At 38.6% G+C, this 15,894-nt stretch overlaps 1 protein-coding gene across 2 annotated transcripts in view; it reads right to left on the bottom strand.

The window, feature by feature from the left end:
• LOC150089929 (uncharacterized) overlaps nt 1-15,894 on the bottom strand; it is a 108,050-nt gene that overhangs the window by 74,712 nt on the left and 17,444 nt on the right. Inside the window, exon 1 of one of the 2 annotated variants that reach the window (XM_090368906.1) lies at nt 5,362-5,445. The exons of the other annotated variant lie outside the window; for it this stretch is intronic. Coding sequence (XP_090225032.1) covers nt 5,362-5,407 — 46 coding nt within the window. The 5' untranslated portion in view covers nt 5,408-5,445. Of the gene's footprint in view, nt 1-5,361; nt 5,446-15,894 lie in introns of those variants that run through there. 2 annotated transcript variants of the gene reach the window in all.

Raw genomic sequence — 15,894 nt, 5'->3', positions numbered from 1 at the left:
AACCCTGAATACAATATTTGAAATGCGGTCAAACCATTGTATTGCTCAGAGGGATTACGACGTCCTTCTTTCTACTAGAAATGGTCCTTTAATTCATGGACAGGACATCATGTGCCTTTCTAGCCTCCTGTTTACACTGTATGGAAAATTTCAGATCAGAGTAAATCATAACTCCTAATTCTTTTTCCTCTTAAACCACTTTTAGTTCCTCTCCTCCAAGATTATATGTCTTCATGCAACTGATCCAAGTCTTTTTGAAGCAACGGCGTTAATTGTTAACCACCTTCCCATCTTAAATTATCTGCAAACTTTTACAGCTAACCTTGGATACCGTCATCAATATCATTCTTCAAAATAGGAGGGAACCAAACACTGAGCCCTGAGAGGTCCCACTTGTCACACAGGCACCGGCCCACGATCTAGCGTAGAATCTTACCAGTAACCCTAACTTCCTTTCAATTTAAATAGCAACCTTCCATAAGTATCAAAAGCCTTACTCAAGTCTAGATATATAACCTTTAAAAAGTTACCTGGATCCTATTTAATGACTATATCACAGTAATTTAACAGATACCAATGGTATCTGTTAAATTACTGTGTAATTGACTTCCCTTTAACAAACTCGTGCTGGGTTCTACAGATACAGATGCCATTCTTGTGTAAATAGTTCCGAATCATATCCATAACCATAAACTCTATGATTTTCCACAAACAATCTTTCAATCAAACTCACTCGCCTATAGTTACATTCCTCATCTTTAACATCGCCTTTGTGGATTAAGAAGATATTAACACTTCTTCAGTGCAAGAGAATCTTTGATTTCAATTGTAAATATTGTTGAGAAATATCCGTTCAACCCAACAGGCACTTCTGCTGGACTTTCTATGGTCTTTCCACTGGAACCAATTAACGGACCTATTTGATTTATTCTCATCAAATATTACAACTTCCTATCCCCGGTCTTAGGTCCCTTTGTTAATGCTTTGTCTTAATCAACTTTCTCCTGTTTTAACTCACAGTGCCTTTGTTACATATTCCCTTATAATGCTCGTGAAAATCGGAATCAAATTATTGCCCTTAACTGGAAGACAGTAAGGAAAGAAGGTTCGTGGTCCTATTGCAGGTGAAAAGACAATTGCAGGTGAGGCTTAAACTCTGAAACTCACCTGCCATCCATTTTGGTATCTTACGTTTATGGAACTTGACCATCCACGAATATGTGAGTGGATTCAAGGATAAATCTCTTGAATATTTCCCATAACCTATTTGTATCCAACACCATACAGTAGTCTTTAGAGTTAATCAAGCCCCAGAAATATCTTATTATATGACATCCATCCTTCCCTCTTGAAATTGAAGTTCTTTCCTTTATAAGCAGAAAGGGGGGATAGACAGGAAATAAAAACGCAGAAAAAAATACAGGCAAACAGATAGAGAAAGAAACGGTGGGAGTGAAATAGACAGACAGCAGAGAGAGAGAAAGAAAGATAAATTCAAATTCTGTATTCACAAATATCTTCTTTTCGTTTTCGCAGCGAAAGCAACAATGGTCCCTCTCCCCTTACTGAAAACGAACTTCACGCAGTGCGTACACAAACAGTAATCTGCTATTCTCGTATTGTGATGAAGTATGAACTCCCACAAGGCGTGTTGTTTCTTAGTTACTTTCTTGTAGAGTCGAACTAAAAGCTGCACATTTTGTGACCGCCCACCCACTACAGAAGAAAACACATACCGCCACTCAGAAATATATATCCATAACTTCATCAGGTATTTATGACTTTTTTTCCCAAAAATTAGGGCTGCTTTTTCTGCATGTACCTGAAGGTGTTCAAGAACAAAGAGGATATTTAAAAGAACTGAGAAAGCTCAAATTGAAAATTGGGAGTGGGGAGATGCATAGGAATTAAAGAAAATGAATAGAAATGTGTGTGACTCGAGGGCGTTCTCTTTCTCATCCCAGAATAATTACGTGAGGCCTGAGATGCGAACTGCTTTGTTGGCATCACTACAGAAAGCTGATCCCATCGATTGTTCGCTGCTGCTGCTGCGTCCACCTTGAGTAAGCGCCCGCTACATGCTGTGGGTAAAAGAGTCTACGGAAATCAGTTAATTAATCGCGTTGTTTCTAATTAATAAAGACGAACGAATATATGAAGTGGATAACCTGCGATCGCCGTCCATCAAAACGGACTAAGAGTGCAGGAGAGCACCACCCCTTTTGTTTGCAACCGGGCACAAAGAACGCCATTTTATTCACAAACGAATTCTTTAAAGGAAGGATTTCCAAATTTCAATTGATTCCTTAATTGAGGAATTTGAGTTGGGCTCGAATCCCTCGATAAGAGAAAGAAGTTATGCGTGTCTCTGTGATATCGAAGTCAAAAAATCTGCCTTTTGTAAAAAATCAATTTGTAAAATAAACAAATTTGTCCGCAATTCGCGAAGGGACATTTACGGTATCATCTCCATAGCAACGACAATAAGATTCAATGTAAATAACGCCATATAGACACGTCCATCTCTATTAACGACAACTTCGTTATCTGCAATGGGAAAAAAATCCAAAGTAGTCATCGATATGGCACTGGATCGTATGTTGGTTTTACTGCACTGTTGTAGTGCATTGCATTGAAGCTACTTTAAAGGTTGCGACACCCAAGAATCCTGTGATGATACACATGAAAGTAAAAACTTCCTCTCGTTGAGAATTGTAACAAATGCTTTCGCAGAGTCTTCTAAAGCCATCTAGAAAGTATTCAATACTTCTGTGAACAGGCCCCTATATTATCGCGCCTCCGTAGCCAGGTGGGAAGGAGCAGCAGTGCGTAGCACTTGATTAGACCGGGGTTCAAGCCCGGCACCACCAAATACTGAGAGATGCGGAAAGGTCAGGGAATGACCACCGCATATTCCCGGAACAATATGGCCTTAGTTGCTAATGCTCATAAAAACCAAAATAACAACATAACCCGATATTATCTTCTATGTTATGCCATCCCCAAATGAATCACAATAGTAATTTTACTTCTTAAAATATGCTGTTAACCTTGGAACACCCTATCATTAATTCTTTTATCCCATATAATAGCCAATCATTTATCATTAAACCTTTTACCCCATATAATATCCTATCATTAATCCCTTTATCCCACATAATAACCTATAATTTACCTCTTATAATCCTTTTACCCCATATAATAGCCTACCATTAATCTTTTATTCCTTTATAATCTTTTTTATCCCATATATCTTATCATTAATCGTTTACCCCTTATAATCCTTTTCATCCAATATAATATCTTATCATTAATCATTTTATCCATATCTCCCATCTTTAATTCTTTACCCCATATAATATCCTATCATTCATCCTCCTACCCCTTATAATCATTTTATCCCATATAATATCCTATCCTTAATCCTTTATCCCATATAATATCCTATTATTAATCCGTTTACCCCATACAATATCCTATCATTAATCCTTTGCCTCTTATAATCCGTTTACCCCATACAATATCCTATCATTAATCCTTTGCCTCTTATGATCCGTTTACCCCATACAATATCCTATCATTAATCCTTTGTCTCTTATAATCCGTTTACCCCATACAGCCTATCATTAATCCTTTACCCCTTATAAATCCTTTTCATTCCATATAATATCTTATCATTAATCGTTTACCCCTTATAATCCTTTTTTTTTTCAATATAATATCTTATCATTAATCCTTTTTTCCAATATAATATCTTATCATTAATCCTTTTTCCAATATAATATCTTATCATTAATCCTTTATCCCTAATCTTATTTTAATCTTATAATCCTTTATCCCTAATCTTATTTTAATCTTATAATCCTTTATCCCTAATCTTATTTTAATCTTATAATCCTTTATCCCTAATCTTATTTTAATCTTATAATCCTTATATAACTATATAATCCTTTTATCCTATATATCCTATCATTAATCCTTTACCCCATATAATATACTATCATTAATCCTTTTACCCCTTATAATCCTTTTCGTCCCATATAATATCCTATCCTTAATCCTTTATCCTTTGGATTACTCTTTATATTGTCCTCTCATTAATCCTTTATCCCTTGGATTATCCTGACATTTTTTTCTATTATCCCTTGGTGTATCCGTCATTAATTCATTAATTGGTGTATCAGATACATTAATTGCATCTGTCATTAATTCTTGTACTTCTTAAACCATCCTAATTAATCCTTAAATAATGATTACTACATTAATCCTTTTAATATCCTATTAATAATTCAAAATCTACATGTCTTAATTTCTAGATTATCTACTTTGATCATCTACCTTTCTACTTTCGTTGAAAAAAGGATAAGAAAGAAATCTCCTCTCCCAAGAAAGGAATTGGTGGAGGAAAATAGAAAAATATAAAAACAAAGGAACAGAAATGTTGAAGGGAAGGAGGAGTGAGACATAAACTAATAAAAGGAGAATGGGAATCGGCCAACGTTTATTTTACTCTGTTTCCATCTGGCTTTAAGTATAGAAACCCTTAAAAAATATGTTTTAATATTTTAAAAACATAAAAAATTACGTTTAATTCGATAATAATCCTTTTTGCTCTCTTGGATTATTTAAATCTTTTGAATATCGATTAATTTCGCCTTTGACAAAAGCCTGGTGATAATTAACTTGCGCTTTCAACGGTGAGGACGGGGATTTTTTATTCCCTCTTTCTCTATTATCTTAACTTATAAAGAGAGAAGATTATTTTTCAGCAATACGTGAAGTATAAACGATTATGAGGATGAGGGGATTAAATGTCTATGTTAAGACAAAGAGGAATTAGCATTGCCTCCTGGAACAGAATCTTGATCCCCCGAGCACAGAACGGTGTTTGTCTAACCTGAAGCAGAAATGGCAGCTAGAACTAAAAACAAACACCACTCGGTATTTTGCGATAACGCTTAAATTAAGTGGATTAGGATCTTGCGACAACTATAATCCTATACACACCGTGATTAAAATGGATAATCGCAATTAATAATTAATCCATCGTTTTAATGAATGAGATAAGCGTGTTCTGTTTGTAAATGTTCATCAGAGGTGAGATGAAACAGCTCGTTAAAATGCGCTTAAATGTTAATCAGTCAGGATTAACAGCTGGATGAAGAGCTGGATGGCTCCTTTAGTCGCGTTTGTCTGGTGCAGCCGGGTCGTGTATATGAACGTAGCCTTAGAGACAGTCTGTTACGCGAAGCCACCCACACCCGTCATTACTACTAATAGGTTTACGGAAATACCTGGGTAAGCTCCCCCCATTTGCCCCAGCGTCCACGGAGGCCCGCACAAGATCGAAAACGAACTTACCAGTATCGGTGGAGGTCCGTGTGCCTAACGAGCCTTCATGTTTCATTAATAAGGAACACCTTAAAATCTTCTGGCAGGCACCGTGAAAAGACTGCCGCTGTTTCGGGGCTCATATCCACGAGAAACTTAAACGCGACCGAGCGCGCGCGCGTGAGCTTCGGCTCTATCTCCAGCAGCCGATCGATGGCGAGGAGGAAGTGAGCATGTGAATGGCCCTGAGGTAGCTCGCCGCAGGAAGCTGCAGAAAAATGGGATTCGGTAGTTTCGGTGAATATTGACACCACTCGCTGACAAGAGGGGAACTTCCCCGGGGATTATCAGGGATTCAAACGAACTCCCTAATAAAGTCACGTCCATCACCTATCCCAATATAGTGGCCAAAGATCACCTAAAATGCAACTCTCTCTCTCTCTCTCGCTATCTTTATTTCTTTTCATCTTTGCATTATCTCTCTCTCTCTCTCTAATTCTCCTTCTCTTTCTCTCTCTCTCTAATTCTCATTCTCTTTCCCTCTCTCTCTAATTCTCCTTCTCTTTCTCTTTCTCTATTTATCCCACTCTCTCTCTCTCTCTCTCTCTCTCTCTCTCTCTCTCTCTCTCTCTCTCTCTCTCTCTCTCTCTCTCTCTCTCTCCCCAAGAGTTGCCGATTCATAATATTCCTGCAGATATAGCTTTAGCCGAACTTAAGATAGGATAAGATCGACATTGCCAAAATAAGTTCGCTATTCTCAGTAGCACTATACCCACACTATTGTTTGCCCTCCACACCTGCAATAAACATCCCCCAGCTATGGCCACCAAAGGATTAGAGACCTTAGCAGTGGAACCTATGACCACTGTTAGCAGTGAATTGAATCTCAGAACTTCTACTCTTCAAGGACGGAAAAAAAGGTCAGTGACCCTTAATACTTATGCAGTGCAATTTTCGTCGTAATAAGCGCTTGCACCCGGAGCAGCATTGAATCCATGAGACCGCTAAAGGTGTCCTCAGGTATCCTGAACCAGCTGGACAGAAGGACATCCCGGAATTTGGCAAAGGGGTGAAGCTGTTGTTGTTGTTATTTGGTTTTTAGGAGCATTAGCAACTAAGGCCATATTGCTCCGGGATATGCGGTGGTCATTCCCTGACGTTTCCGCATCCTCCGTATTTGGTGGTCACGGGCTCGAACCCCGGTCTAATCAAGAAGCGTGTGCTACGCACTGATGCTTCTGCCCACCCGGCTACGGAGGCGCCAGGAGTGAGGCACTGGCATGGACAAGCGAATTCTGTGTTCCATAGCATCCCACAAATGTTCGATGGGATTGATGTCGGCAAATTTGGAGACCAGGGATGCACACAAAATACATGATCTCTACATGATCCTCGAACCATTCCTGCACAATGAGTGCCTTGTGACATGTGGCATTGCCTGGTTGAAAGACTCCAGCAGTTGTTGTAATAGTGGTGTTTATAGGAGCATCAGCGACTAAGGCCATTTTGTCTCGTATATATTGTATGTAAATTGCGTGTGTGCTGAGGTCGATTTTCTGTTTTGCTGGACAAAAAAAACCCCAAGTTTCCGGGAGGAAAAACCATGCTAGCCTCGCCTGAGAGCGACTATTTCAGCCACGTTGTGGAAAAGGCCAATAAAATTCTTTCGTCATCGACAGGGCTCGAACTCAGGTCTTTTCCACGCAGTGTAGAGGAGGATGGCGATTCTACCAACTGTGCTGCCCACGAGGGCAAAGAGTCCAGTGCCATCTGGATACAGGGTCATTATTTAGGGAAAACCTTGGACCTAAACAATGCCGAGGTAGGATCTAGCAATGAGGAATGAGAATGAGTTCAAAGGGAATAAGGAGACCCAGTGGTGTCCATGAAAACACCAGGAAACTGTTTTCCAGTCGTCCAATGTCCAGGGACAGTGCTTCTGTGCCCACTGCAGGCAAAGATATTGATGACTGTCAGTCAACATGAACTATGAATAGGTCGCTTGCTCTTGGGCCTATCCGTTCCCAAGAGAATCTGCTGGATGGTATGCTCGGAAACTTTTCTCTGTGCATCCTGGTTATAGTTTGCAGTTAATTAAGGGATGTGAGCCGTATCGTTTCATAAGCACAAACAATCCTGAAACAAAGGAACAGGCATAGACCTCTACTACTTAGAAGCAGCGCCATTTGTCTTAACATCAACAAATATAGCCATATCAAATATCTCACCTGAGATTCCTCATCGATTCCTTACAGGAATTCTAATAAAATACGAGTGTGTTGCCGTTGCACATAGCGCATATAATCATCGTCCTCCGCTACACAGTGTGGAATAGGCCTGGGTTCGAATTCTGTTAATGACGAAATTTTTAGAGCTGTTTTATGAGCTGTTTTCACAACGCTTGGCTGAGCCAATCGGTCTCAGGCACTTCTAAACGGAATCTTAAATGGAATCACTTTCACAGTCTGCATCTCTATCTCAACTCAATGTTTTTTTTTCTGCATCTAAAAGAGCCGTATTAGGAAAACTGCCCGTATCTCTACTCCTTCAGAAATGGACAATTAAATTCAGGAGGCACACTCCAAAGTTAGACCAGGTATGCAAATCAAGTCAACTGTCAGAGATAACAGGATACAGAAGAAATAAGAAATATTTTTCCACATCATACACGTCAGAAGCAGAAAAATAAAATGAGTAGCTCTCTCGAGAAAATATAGCAGCTGAAACAAAAAGTTTCTCAGAGAATCAATCCTCAAGACAGTCCACGTGCAACGTATCAGAACAAATTTCACAACTTAAGAATCTGTGGTCTAAATTAAAGGGCATAAAGAACAGCAAATGCGAACAAATCCAAGCGTCTGTACTATTTAATTAACGGACTGGAACCACAATACCACCAATCAGGATGCTGCTATTTCTCGTGAAGTAGGGTTACGTAACGGCCAACTGGACATGTTATACAAGCCCGTTTAGAATATTCTGCAAAACGCAGCCTGCTGAGATCAAGAAACACTCATATAATCCTATCTGTCGCTTCTACCAAGTATTTTTTTTTCTCCCTAGGACGCAGACATTACAAGCAACCACCGTCTCATCCATCAACTGCAAATTGGAAATATTACTGCAGACCAGATGGAAACTTTCTCTGAAGTAATGAGATACTACAGCTCCATAGAAACTTCTAGAAAGGTAATCGAGGAAATCCTATTGGGAACTGAGAAAAATCTTCCCTACGGACAGAATCATGCAAAGCCTTTCCCAAGAACAAATACTCAAGGTTTGAATGGACTGATCCGAATTCTTTCAAGTCTTTTGAGACCAGCTCGGAATGCTACTACCACGAATGATTGAAGACGCATAGTCATATGGCTCTCAAGTATCTGCCACAACCACTATCGCATAACTAAAAATTCCAAGAAAAAATATTATACAAACTTCCAAAACTGGTGTCCAATATCTTAATGAATACAGATTGCAAAATAATCTCCAAAGTCATGGCTAATCGACTGAAGTCCATCCTGTCTGACGTCATTGATGACCACCATTAATCACTTATGCATCTGGAAGATCGATACATGGCCACCTTCATATAATTCGTGACTTCCTTCCTTTACACAGTAAACCACCAGCACGAAGACTTAACGCTGATTAATCTCGACTAGAAAATCGCTTTGGCCGAGTAAAATTCAGATACCTCTTTCAAACCCTTAAAGCTTTCAGATATGGGCCCGGTATCATCTAAGCAATTCGCCTACTAAACAAAGAAGCCAAATTCTATTTGAAACCTAACAATCAGCTTACCAGAACTTTTCTGAACTCCAGAGGAGTAAAACAGGGATGCCTGCTCTCGGAAAAACGTTACACACTAGCCATAGAACCTCTCCTTAATAAATAATTTAAACCAGCCCATAACCGGGATGAATGAGTTTATCGAACGCCACACACCTGAAAATAACCCATTCAGCATGTGTACAAGATGTCACTATAGCTAATATACAATGATAGAGAGTTTTGAGCTATTCAAAAGGCTCGTAGCCTCTACGCTGAAGACTCGGGAGCAAAATTAAGCCATTATGAGACCAGTCGTACAGAAGAGCCCTTCCATCCCAATCCTTTCCTGTGAAAACTGTGAATGAAAGACAACACAAATTTCTGAAATCAGCCATTGCCAAAGCACTTGCACACATCACAACAGCACGAGGAATTGAATATATTACTGGAACTTCACCTGCATCACCACAAGCCACAGTACCTCTACTCCCTGCGCTCTATAAAAAAATTACAAATTTATTATGTTACGCAGCATGCATTCACAATTTCTCCATTTTCCATACACCAAGAGCCACAATCTGACATTCAGAAGAACTTTCTCTACAACACGAAATGTGCCAAATTGAAGTCAGACAAAAGTCGGAGACTACAACATAACGTCCCCCCAACCTCGGTCGTTCTACGCAAATGGAACTTTTGCCTCTGTTGTGTCATCTCAGGAGTTCTGGAACCGACATACCTGGCGTATTCCCTGAAAATCGTGAACAGCAAAATGATAAGTTAACTTTGGATGCCACGTCTCATTGCTGCTGCTGCAGTTGTTGTTGGGTTTTGGGAGCATCAGCAACTAAGGCCATATTGCTCAGTATATACTGTCTGTAAATTGCGTGTTCTATGGTGGATTTTTCTGTTTCTGGACGAAAACCCCGAGTTTCCTGGAATAAAAACCTGAGACCGACTAACTCAGCCATGTCCTGAAAAGGCCAATAAAGATTCCTCCCGTTATCAATGGGACTCGAACTCAGGTCTTTATCATCCGGTGTGAGGAGGACGGTGATTCAACCAACTGTTGTACCCATAAGAGTTAAAATCTCGCCTGCAACGAACCACACACTCAGAAGGATCATTGGTAATTGCTTCACTCTGAACAAACAAGACACACCACATGCAATTTACTGTTCATGGCTGCGTAGGGCATCATTTACAACTTCCGCTTGAAACACAAAAGAACCATTGAAGTGCTCTCTTTTGAGAGCACTTCAGAATATTTCACGTGGACTCTATGCAAAAATGCAGAGCAGAATCCTCCTCGAATTCCTCCACCATCACATATCCGAAAGAAATTTAGCAGACCTCAACAGAAAGAAATGGAACAAAGGAGGTCCCTCTTCACCATCAGCGAAGACTCTTACCTTCATAAAATGTAAATAGATATCATTATACCTTGGGAAAAAATTTCTAACCACCCTCTGTGTAAATTTCCCAGTGCATTAATGTTCCAATATGCTTTATGTCTTCTTCTGTACTTTATTACCTTTATTTTATTATAACTGTATATAGAATGAAAATAGATCTTTATTTTTTAAAGTGTTAAGAAATCTCTATTTATCTTTCTATCCATTTATCTATCTCTTCCTTTGCCAGCGTCCCTCTTTCTTTCTTTCTTTCTCTTGGGCAAATCGTTCACCAGCCAGAATCACTCTTACTCATAACCCCCAAGTCTAAGTAATCTTCCTTACTGTAAGCTAAGACAACCACATTTTTCTGAGACTTTAATGAAGGCCGTTAATAAAGCTAGTTATGCAAGTATCTCGAAGAAATTCAAAGTCTCGTTAAGCAAAGCTGTTTGCTGAGAATCTTATAGGCCTGCAGTTAAGTCCCAGGATTTACAGAGATGTATTACAATCTACATATGAAACCACAACGTGTACTATCCTCCCAGTGAAGACGAGAAAGTCATGTAACCAGAAGCAAATGGTAAATGGCACAACGCCAGTTCTCTCTGTAGCCATTAATTTGAATTGCATCTAGCTACTGTACCTTTGCTGTCTTACTGTTTTAAACAGGAAATGCATTAAACAGGATTACATGAGAACAATTACGGGTTACCTCGGCAATATTTAAATTTAAAGAAGGCATAATATTTCGGACAACTTAAAATATTCAACTTCACAACAAATAAAAAATTAAGATTATAAATTACTTGGTGTGCAATCCCTTGAATATTATTATCTATATTCATTTTTATGTTTTATAAGTTTCCTCTAAATATCTTGGATCCTTGAAAGAATCATAGATAGATACTCAGACTGTACAGTCGTGTGTGTGGATGTCCCATAGAAGAATATTATAATCTAAAAATGCATTTTGGAGAAGACTATCTTGAAGACATCTTGAGATGTAAACCAACGAAGTCAGAGGTCGAAGTTCTACTTGATTTTCATTCCAAATATAAATCGCATCTTTCTGATTTCTTCTTCAGAGCTAAACTTTTTTTTTTCTGACCCCATTAGTGGAAATTGACAAGCACCATGGGCGAATCTAACATCTGCTCCAATCAAGATTACACCTTAAAGGAAATCTGCAGACTTCGCTATGACCACTAAATCTTACCAAAAGTTATGGTCTTCAGGAGGCTTCCGGGTTTGATAGTGAACAATCTAGTCTCCACTACTGTGCTAGTCCGTGACTGAATATAGCTCCCAGAGCATTTTGGCATTGCCAAAAGGGAGGTATTGCCCAAGTCACTCTTTCTCGAGGAATTGGGAGAAGCATTTATCAGGTGTACAGCATATATGAATATTTCATCCTATTTTACTTTATGTTCTTCTCAATTTATGCGTGGTCTCCATTCTGATTTCAGTGAAGCATATTTCTATTTATATCCTTTTAAACTACACTTTACTTTCTCAATGCTGTTGATTTTCTTGACCAGCAATCATTTCATTTCTCCTAATTGCTCGATTTATGATTCTTTCCGCATTAAAGATAGAACGTGTGCTTATATTTCCTTCTGATATTACCTGTCAACAAATTCCTAATTCTAAATGTTCTCTTTTTGTTCTCCTTTGCCTCAAAATCTCTTTACCTCATTCTGACAAATTCGTTTTTCGTCTCTCTACAACTCTATAAATCACTTGGGACTTTACGACTTTTTTCCCTCTGAAACTCAGATATCTTCAGTCTAACTTTTGTAACAGCGAAGTCATTTTGTTCGGTGACTTTAATGTTCATAAATTCAGCTGGCTTCCATTTGCCAATTGGACCGACTCAGCTGTAGGAAGGCTGAGGCTTTTGCTATCGCTAATGATGCACGGTCATTAGCGATAGCAAATCCTCCGATGCGATCGAAGCAAGACCTTACTCAGACTGCATCGCTGAACTCATATCGTGTGAAATGGGATCGTTTATTTCTTATGCCACCTAAACTCTCGCTTATTATCTAAATCCTAGTTTTCCAAGAAATGCACTAAGGCTTTTAGGGAGAAGATAAAGTATGTTACAAGCGACTTGCATCCACCCCTCTATCTTAATTTCCTGCCTACACTTAAGCTTGTAATAGTTTCAGACAAGTTATTAATAAATCGCAGCTAGATTCTGAAAAGTCCAAGGGCAGGTAAGTTGCCTATTGTCCAAATGGCATTTAGTCTTCTGATGCTGTTGCGCCTTCATTTAAAGATAAACACTATCCTCCTGTTTCTCTAACGACTGCATTGATGATCTTGAAAATCCCTTTGTACCTTAAAGAGTACAACCTACTCAATATTTCTTTTTTTGCAGATAAGAGATCAAAAGCTCTTTTAATATCAAGCGATTTTCACGAATGGATTTTTCTAAAAGCATACATATTTATCCATATCCAGCCAGTTACAAAGAAGGAAGACAGTCTTTACATTCATTTTTCATCATTAACATACATATCCTGATCCGCCTTTAAATCCTTTAGTCGATTCCTGCAGTATTCATATATGGATCCATCACAGTGCCTTGATAGTAGGATTACCAATTTTTACGCATCAAATGAGGGAAGAAAATAGTTTCAACCGAGTTTTCAGAAGAAAAACACACTGCAGACCTCGTCTGAGATTGACTAACGCAAAGTGGTTGAATTACTTTGTGAACAAAGTCTATAAAAATAGCTTTCATCATTGACGAGATTCGAATCCAGATTACTAATGTAGAAATCTGAAACACATGATAAACACTCAAAAGAGCACTAAAATAGAAACATCATTGTGAAATTAACGTGAGTGGCATGCAATCGAATCCATCAGATCATTACTATTAGATCTTTACAGACTGCTTCATGGATTAGTTTCTAACATAACAATATTTCCATCACATCCATTGACGGATGTGAAAAGAAAAACATTTGGAAATACACAAAGAAATATGATTGGGAATCATAGTCTCCTATAATAATTTCCTCGAGTTATTTCATAGATTACATGATTCATATATATAAGTGTCGGATGCTGGATATTACTTAAAAGAGCTTCACACAAGCATCACGCAGTAGATCCACACTTAAAGATTATCAGTAAGGGCACTGATTCTATATGCAGAATTTCAGCTGATTAACAATCCTTAAGATTAAATAACAACTCTTAAGCTTATTCTACTAACAGACTACTCACTAATATTCCAATTAAAAATTTACATTACAATTTTATGATAAAATAAGAAAGAGTTGGATCTATAAATAAGAAAGCAGAGGTATAGAATGAGATTTCAAAAGTTGCACGATGTTTGCTATTTGTTTGGCAACCAGGGTTTCATGGATGTCAAAGTACTGGCAAATGATGCATGAAAGCAAGCGTATACAGCATCATCCAAAAACTGTCCATCTCCTCTATCAGTTTATCTAGTTCTTCGTTGAATTCATTCAAACTACCCACTTTTACAACAACAAGATGAAAGTTGTTTTTTTTTGCAAGGATCAACCATTCGCTGGGTGATGGCAAACCACTTCACATCTATCCTGAAATCATCCTTCCTCAATTGATGCCTCCTCATATGTATAGTCTATGCAAAAGGAAAAATTCCATGATCACTGAGTTTACTCAATCCATTCAAAGCCTTAAACATCTCAATCAGATCTCTTTGCAGGTGGCTAGCCTCCAGACGCTGGAATTTGCAAAACTGATGTTTTCCTGGTAAGAGTACCCTTTTGTTCCCTTCACCAATCTTGTTGCTCTTCTCTATACCCCTACTAACAGATTCACACACTTCTTAAAATAAGGCTTCCAGACCTGTATGCAGTACTCAATATGCGGGCTGGTCATTGCTTTATACAAAAGAAAAATCACCTCCCTAAACCTGCTGGTAGGATTCCTGTATATTATTGACAAAACATCTCAATCAGATCTCCAAAAAGCAAACGATGTTTGCTATTTGCTATCTGCACTGCTCATAGAACTTCATATTTGACTGCACAGTTGTTCCAAGATCTTTTTTTAACTCTCCGATGCCCTGAGTGTGATACCAAACAGCTGGTACGTTAATCTTGTTAATCTTGGATTACCTGCTACTCATATGCAGCACCTTGCATTTGTCAATGTTAAACTCCAATTTCCACTTCTCAGCCATCTGCCTAATTAGTATAGATCTTGTTGCAAATAGTGCACTCTGATTATTGTGATTAACTACCCTGCCAACTTTCTGCAAACTTAAATATTAAGGCTGATATGCCTTCATAAATATAATTAATAAATATGGAAAACAACAATGGGCCCTGAGAGACTTTTTCCAAACCCAGGAAAAAGCCTGGGTTTGAACCCAGTAAAGGAGGAAGAATTTTTATAGGATTTTTAGATCCTCAACCACGTTAGTTTAGGGAGAAGTTGGGATGATTTTTGTTCCATAAAGTAGTGGAGTCTGGACCTTTTGCAGTATATTATTAATATTGGTATTAGTATAGTCTGAATACTTTTGCAATATAGTATTAGTATTAATGTTGACAAATGATGCAAGGAAGTAAGCTTAACCAAAAAAGCCAACACTCCCCGTTTCAACTGTTTATCTCCTCTGACTATTTGTTTAGTTCTTTCTTGAATTTATTCCAACTACCCATCTCTACAACACCAGATATGAATTTTTTCCAACAATCAACCAACCACTGGCTGAAGGCAAATTTGGACACATGTACCCTACAATATCATCCTTATTTGATGAAGGATAGTTGCAGGGAAAAGGTCTAGATTTAAATCCCGTTAGATTCAAACCTATTATGTGTAGCGCAATATGGTTTAAGTTGCCGATTCACCTAAAACCCAAAAACAACAGCTAAAAAAGGGCGTCAATATGAGTTAGTCTCCTGCATTTCAACTACAAGGGGATATTTCAAAAGTTTTTTCCCTTTACCAAGTTCTATATGTCGCAGGAGGTTGAAATTTGGAATATACACTGTGCTGCCACCTGCTGTTCACACAAATGCTTTGTCCCAGAACGTTGCAAGTCACAACAAGATGACCACAGTTGTAGATATAAATGCATCAGAACAACCTTTCTAGTATCAGTTAAGCTTACAAACCGCAGCAGGAATAGAGAAAAGGAGTGATCTAACAGACTTCGAACGTAGCATGGTAGTAGGTGCACGACGTGCTGGACAAAGCATCTCTGAAACAGCAGTTCGCCTAAACGTTTCACGCACCACAGTTTCAAGGGTGTATCGAGAATGGTGCAACGAACAGAAAACATCCTCTCAACGGGACTCCTGTGGAATAAAATCGCTTGTTCATGAGAGAGGTCAGAGGACGATGGCTAGATGCAAGCAAACGGATGGGCCACAAT

Source organism: Mastigoproctus giganteus, chromosome 2 (assembly GCF_048544385.1).
Source record: "Mastigoproctus giganteus isolate SK-2022 chromosome 2, ASM4854438v1, whole genome shotgun sequence".
Classification (NCBI taxonomy): domain Eukaryota; kingdom Metazoa; phylum Arthropoda; class Arachnida; order Uropygi; family Thelyphonidae; genus Mastigoproctus; species Mastigoproctus giganteus.
The sequence above is the reverse complement of the archived record's forward strand: the minus strand, read 5'-3'. Positions and strand labels throughout refer to the sequence as shown.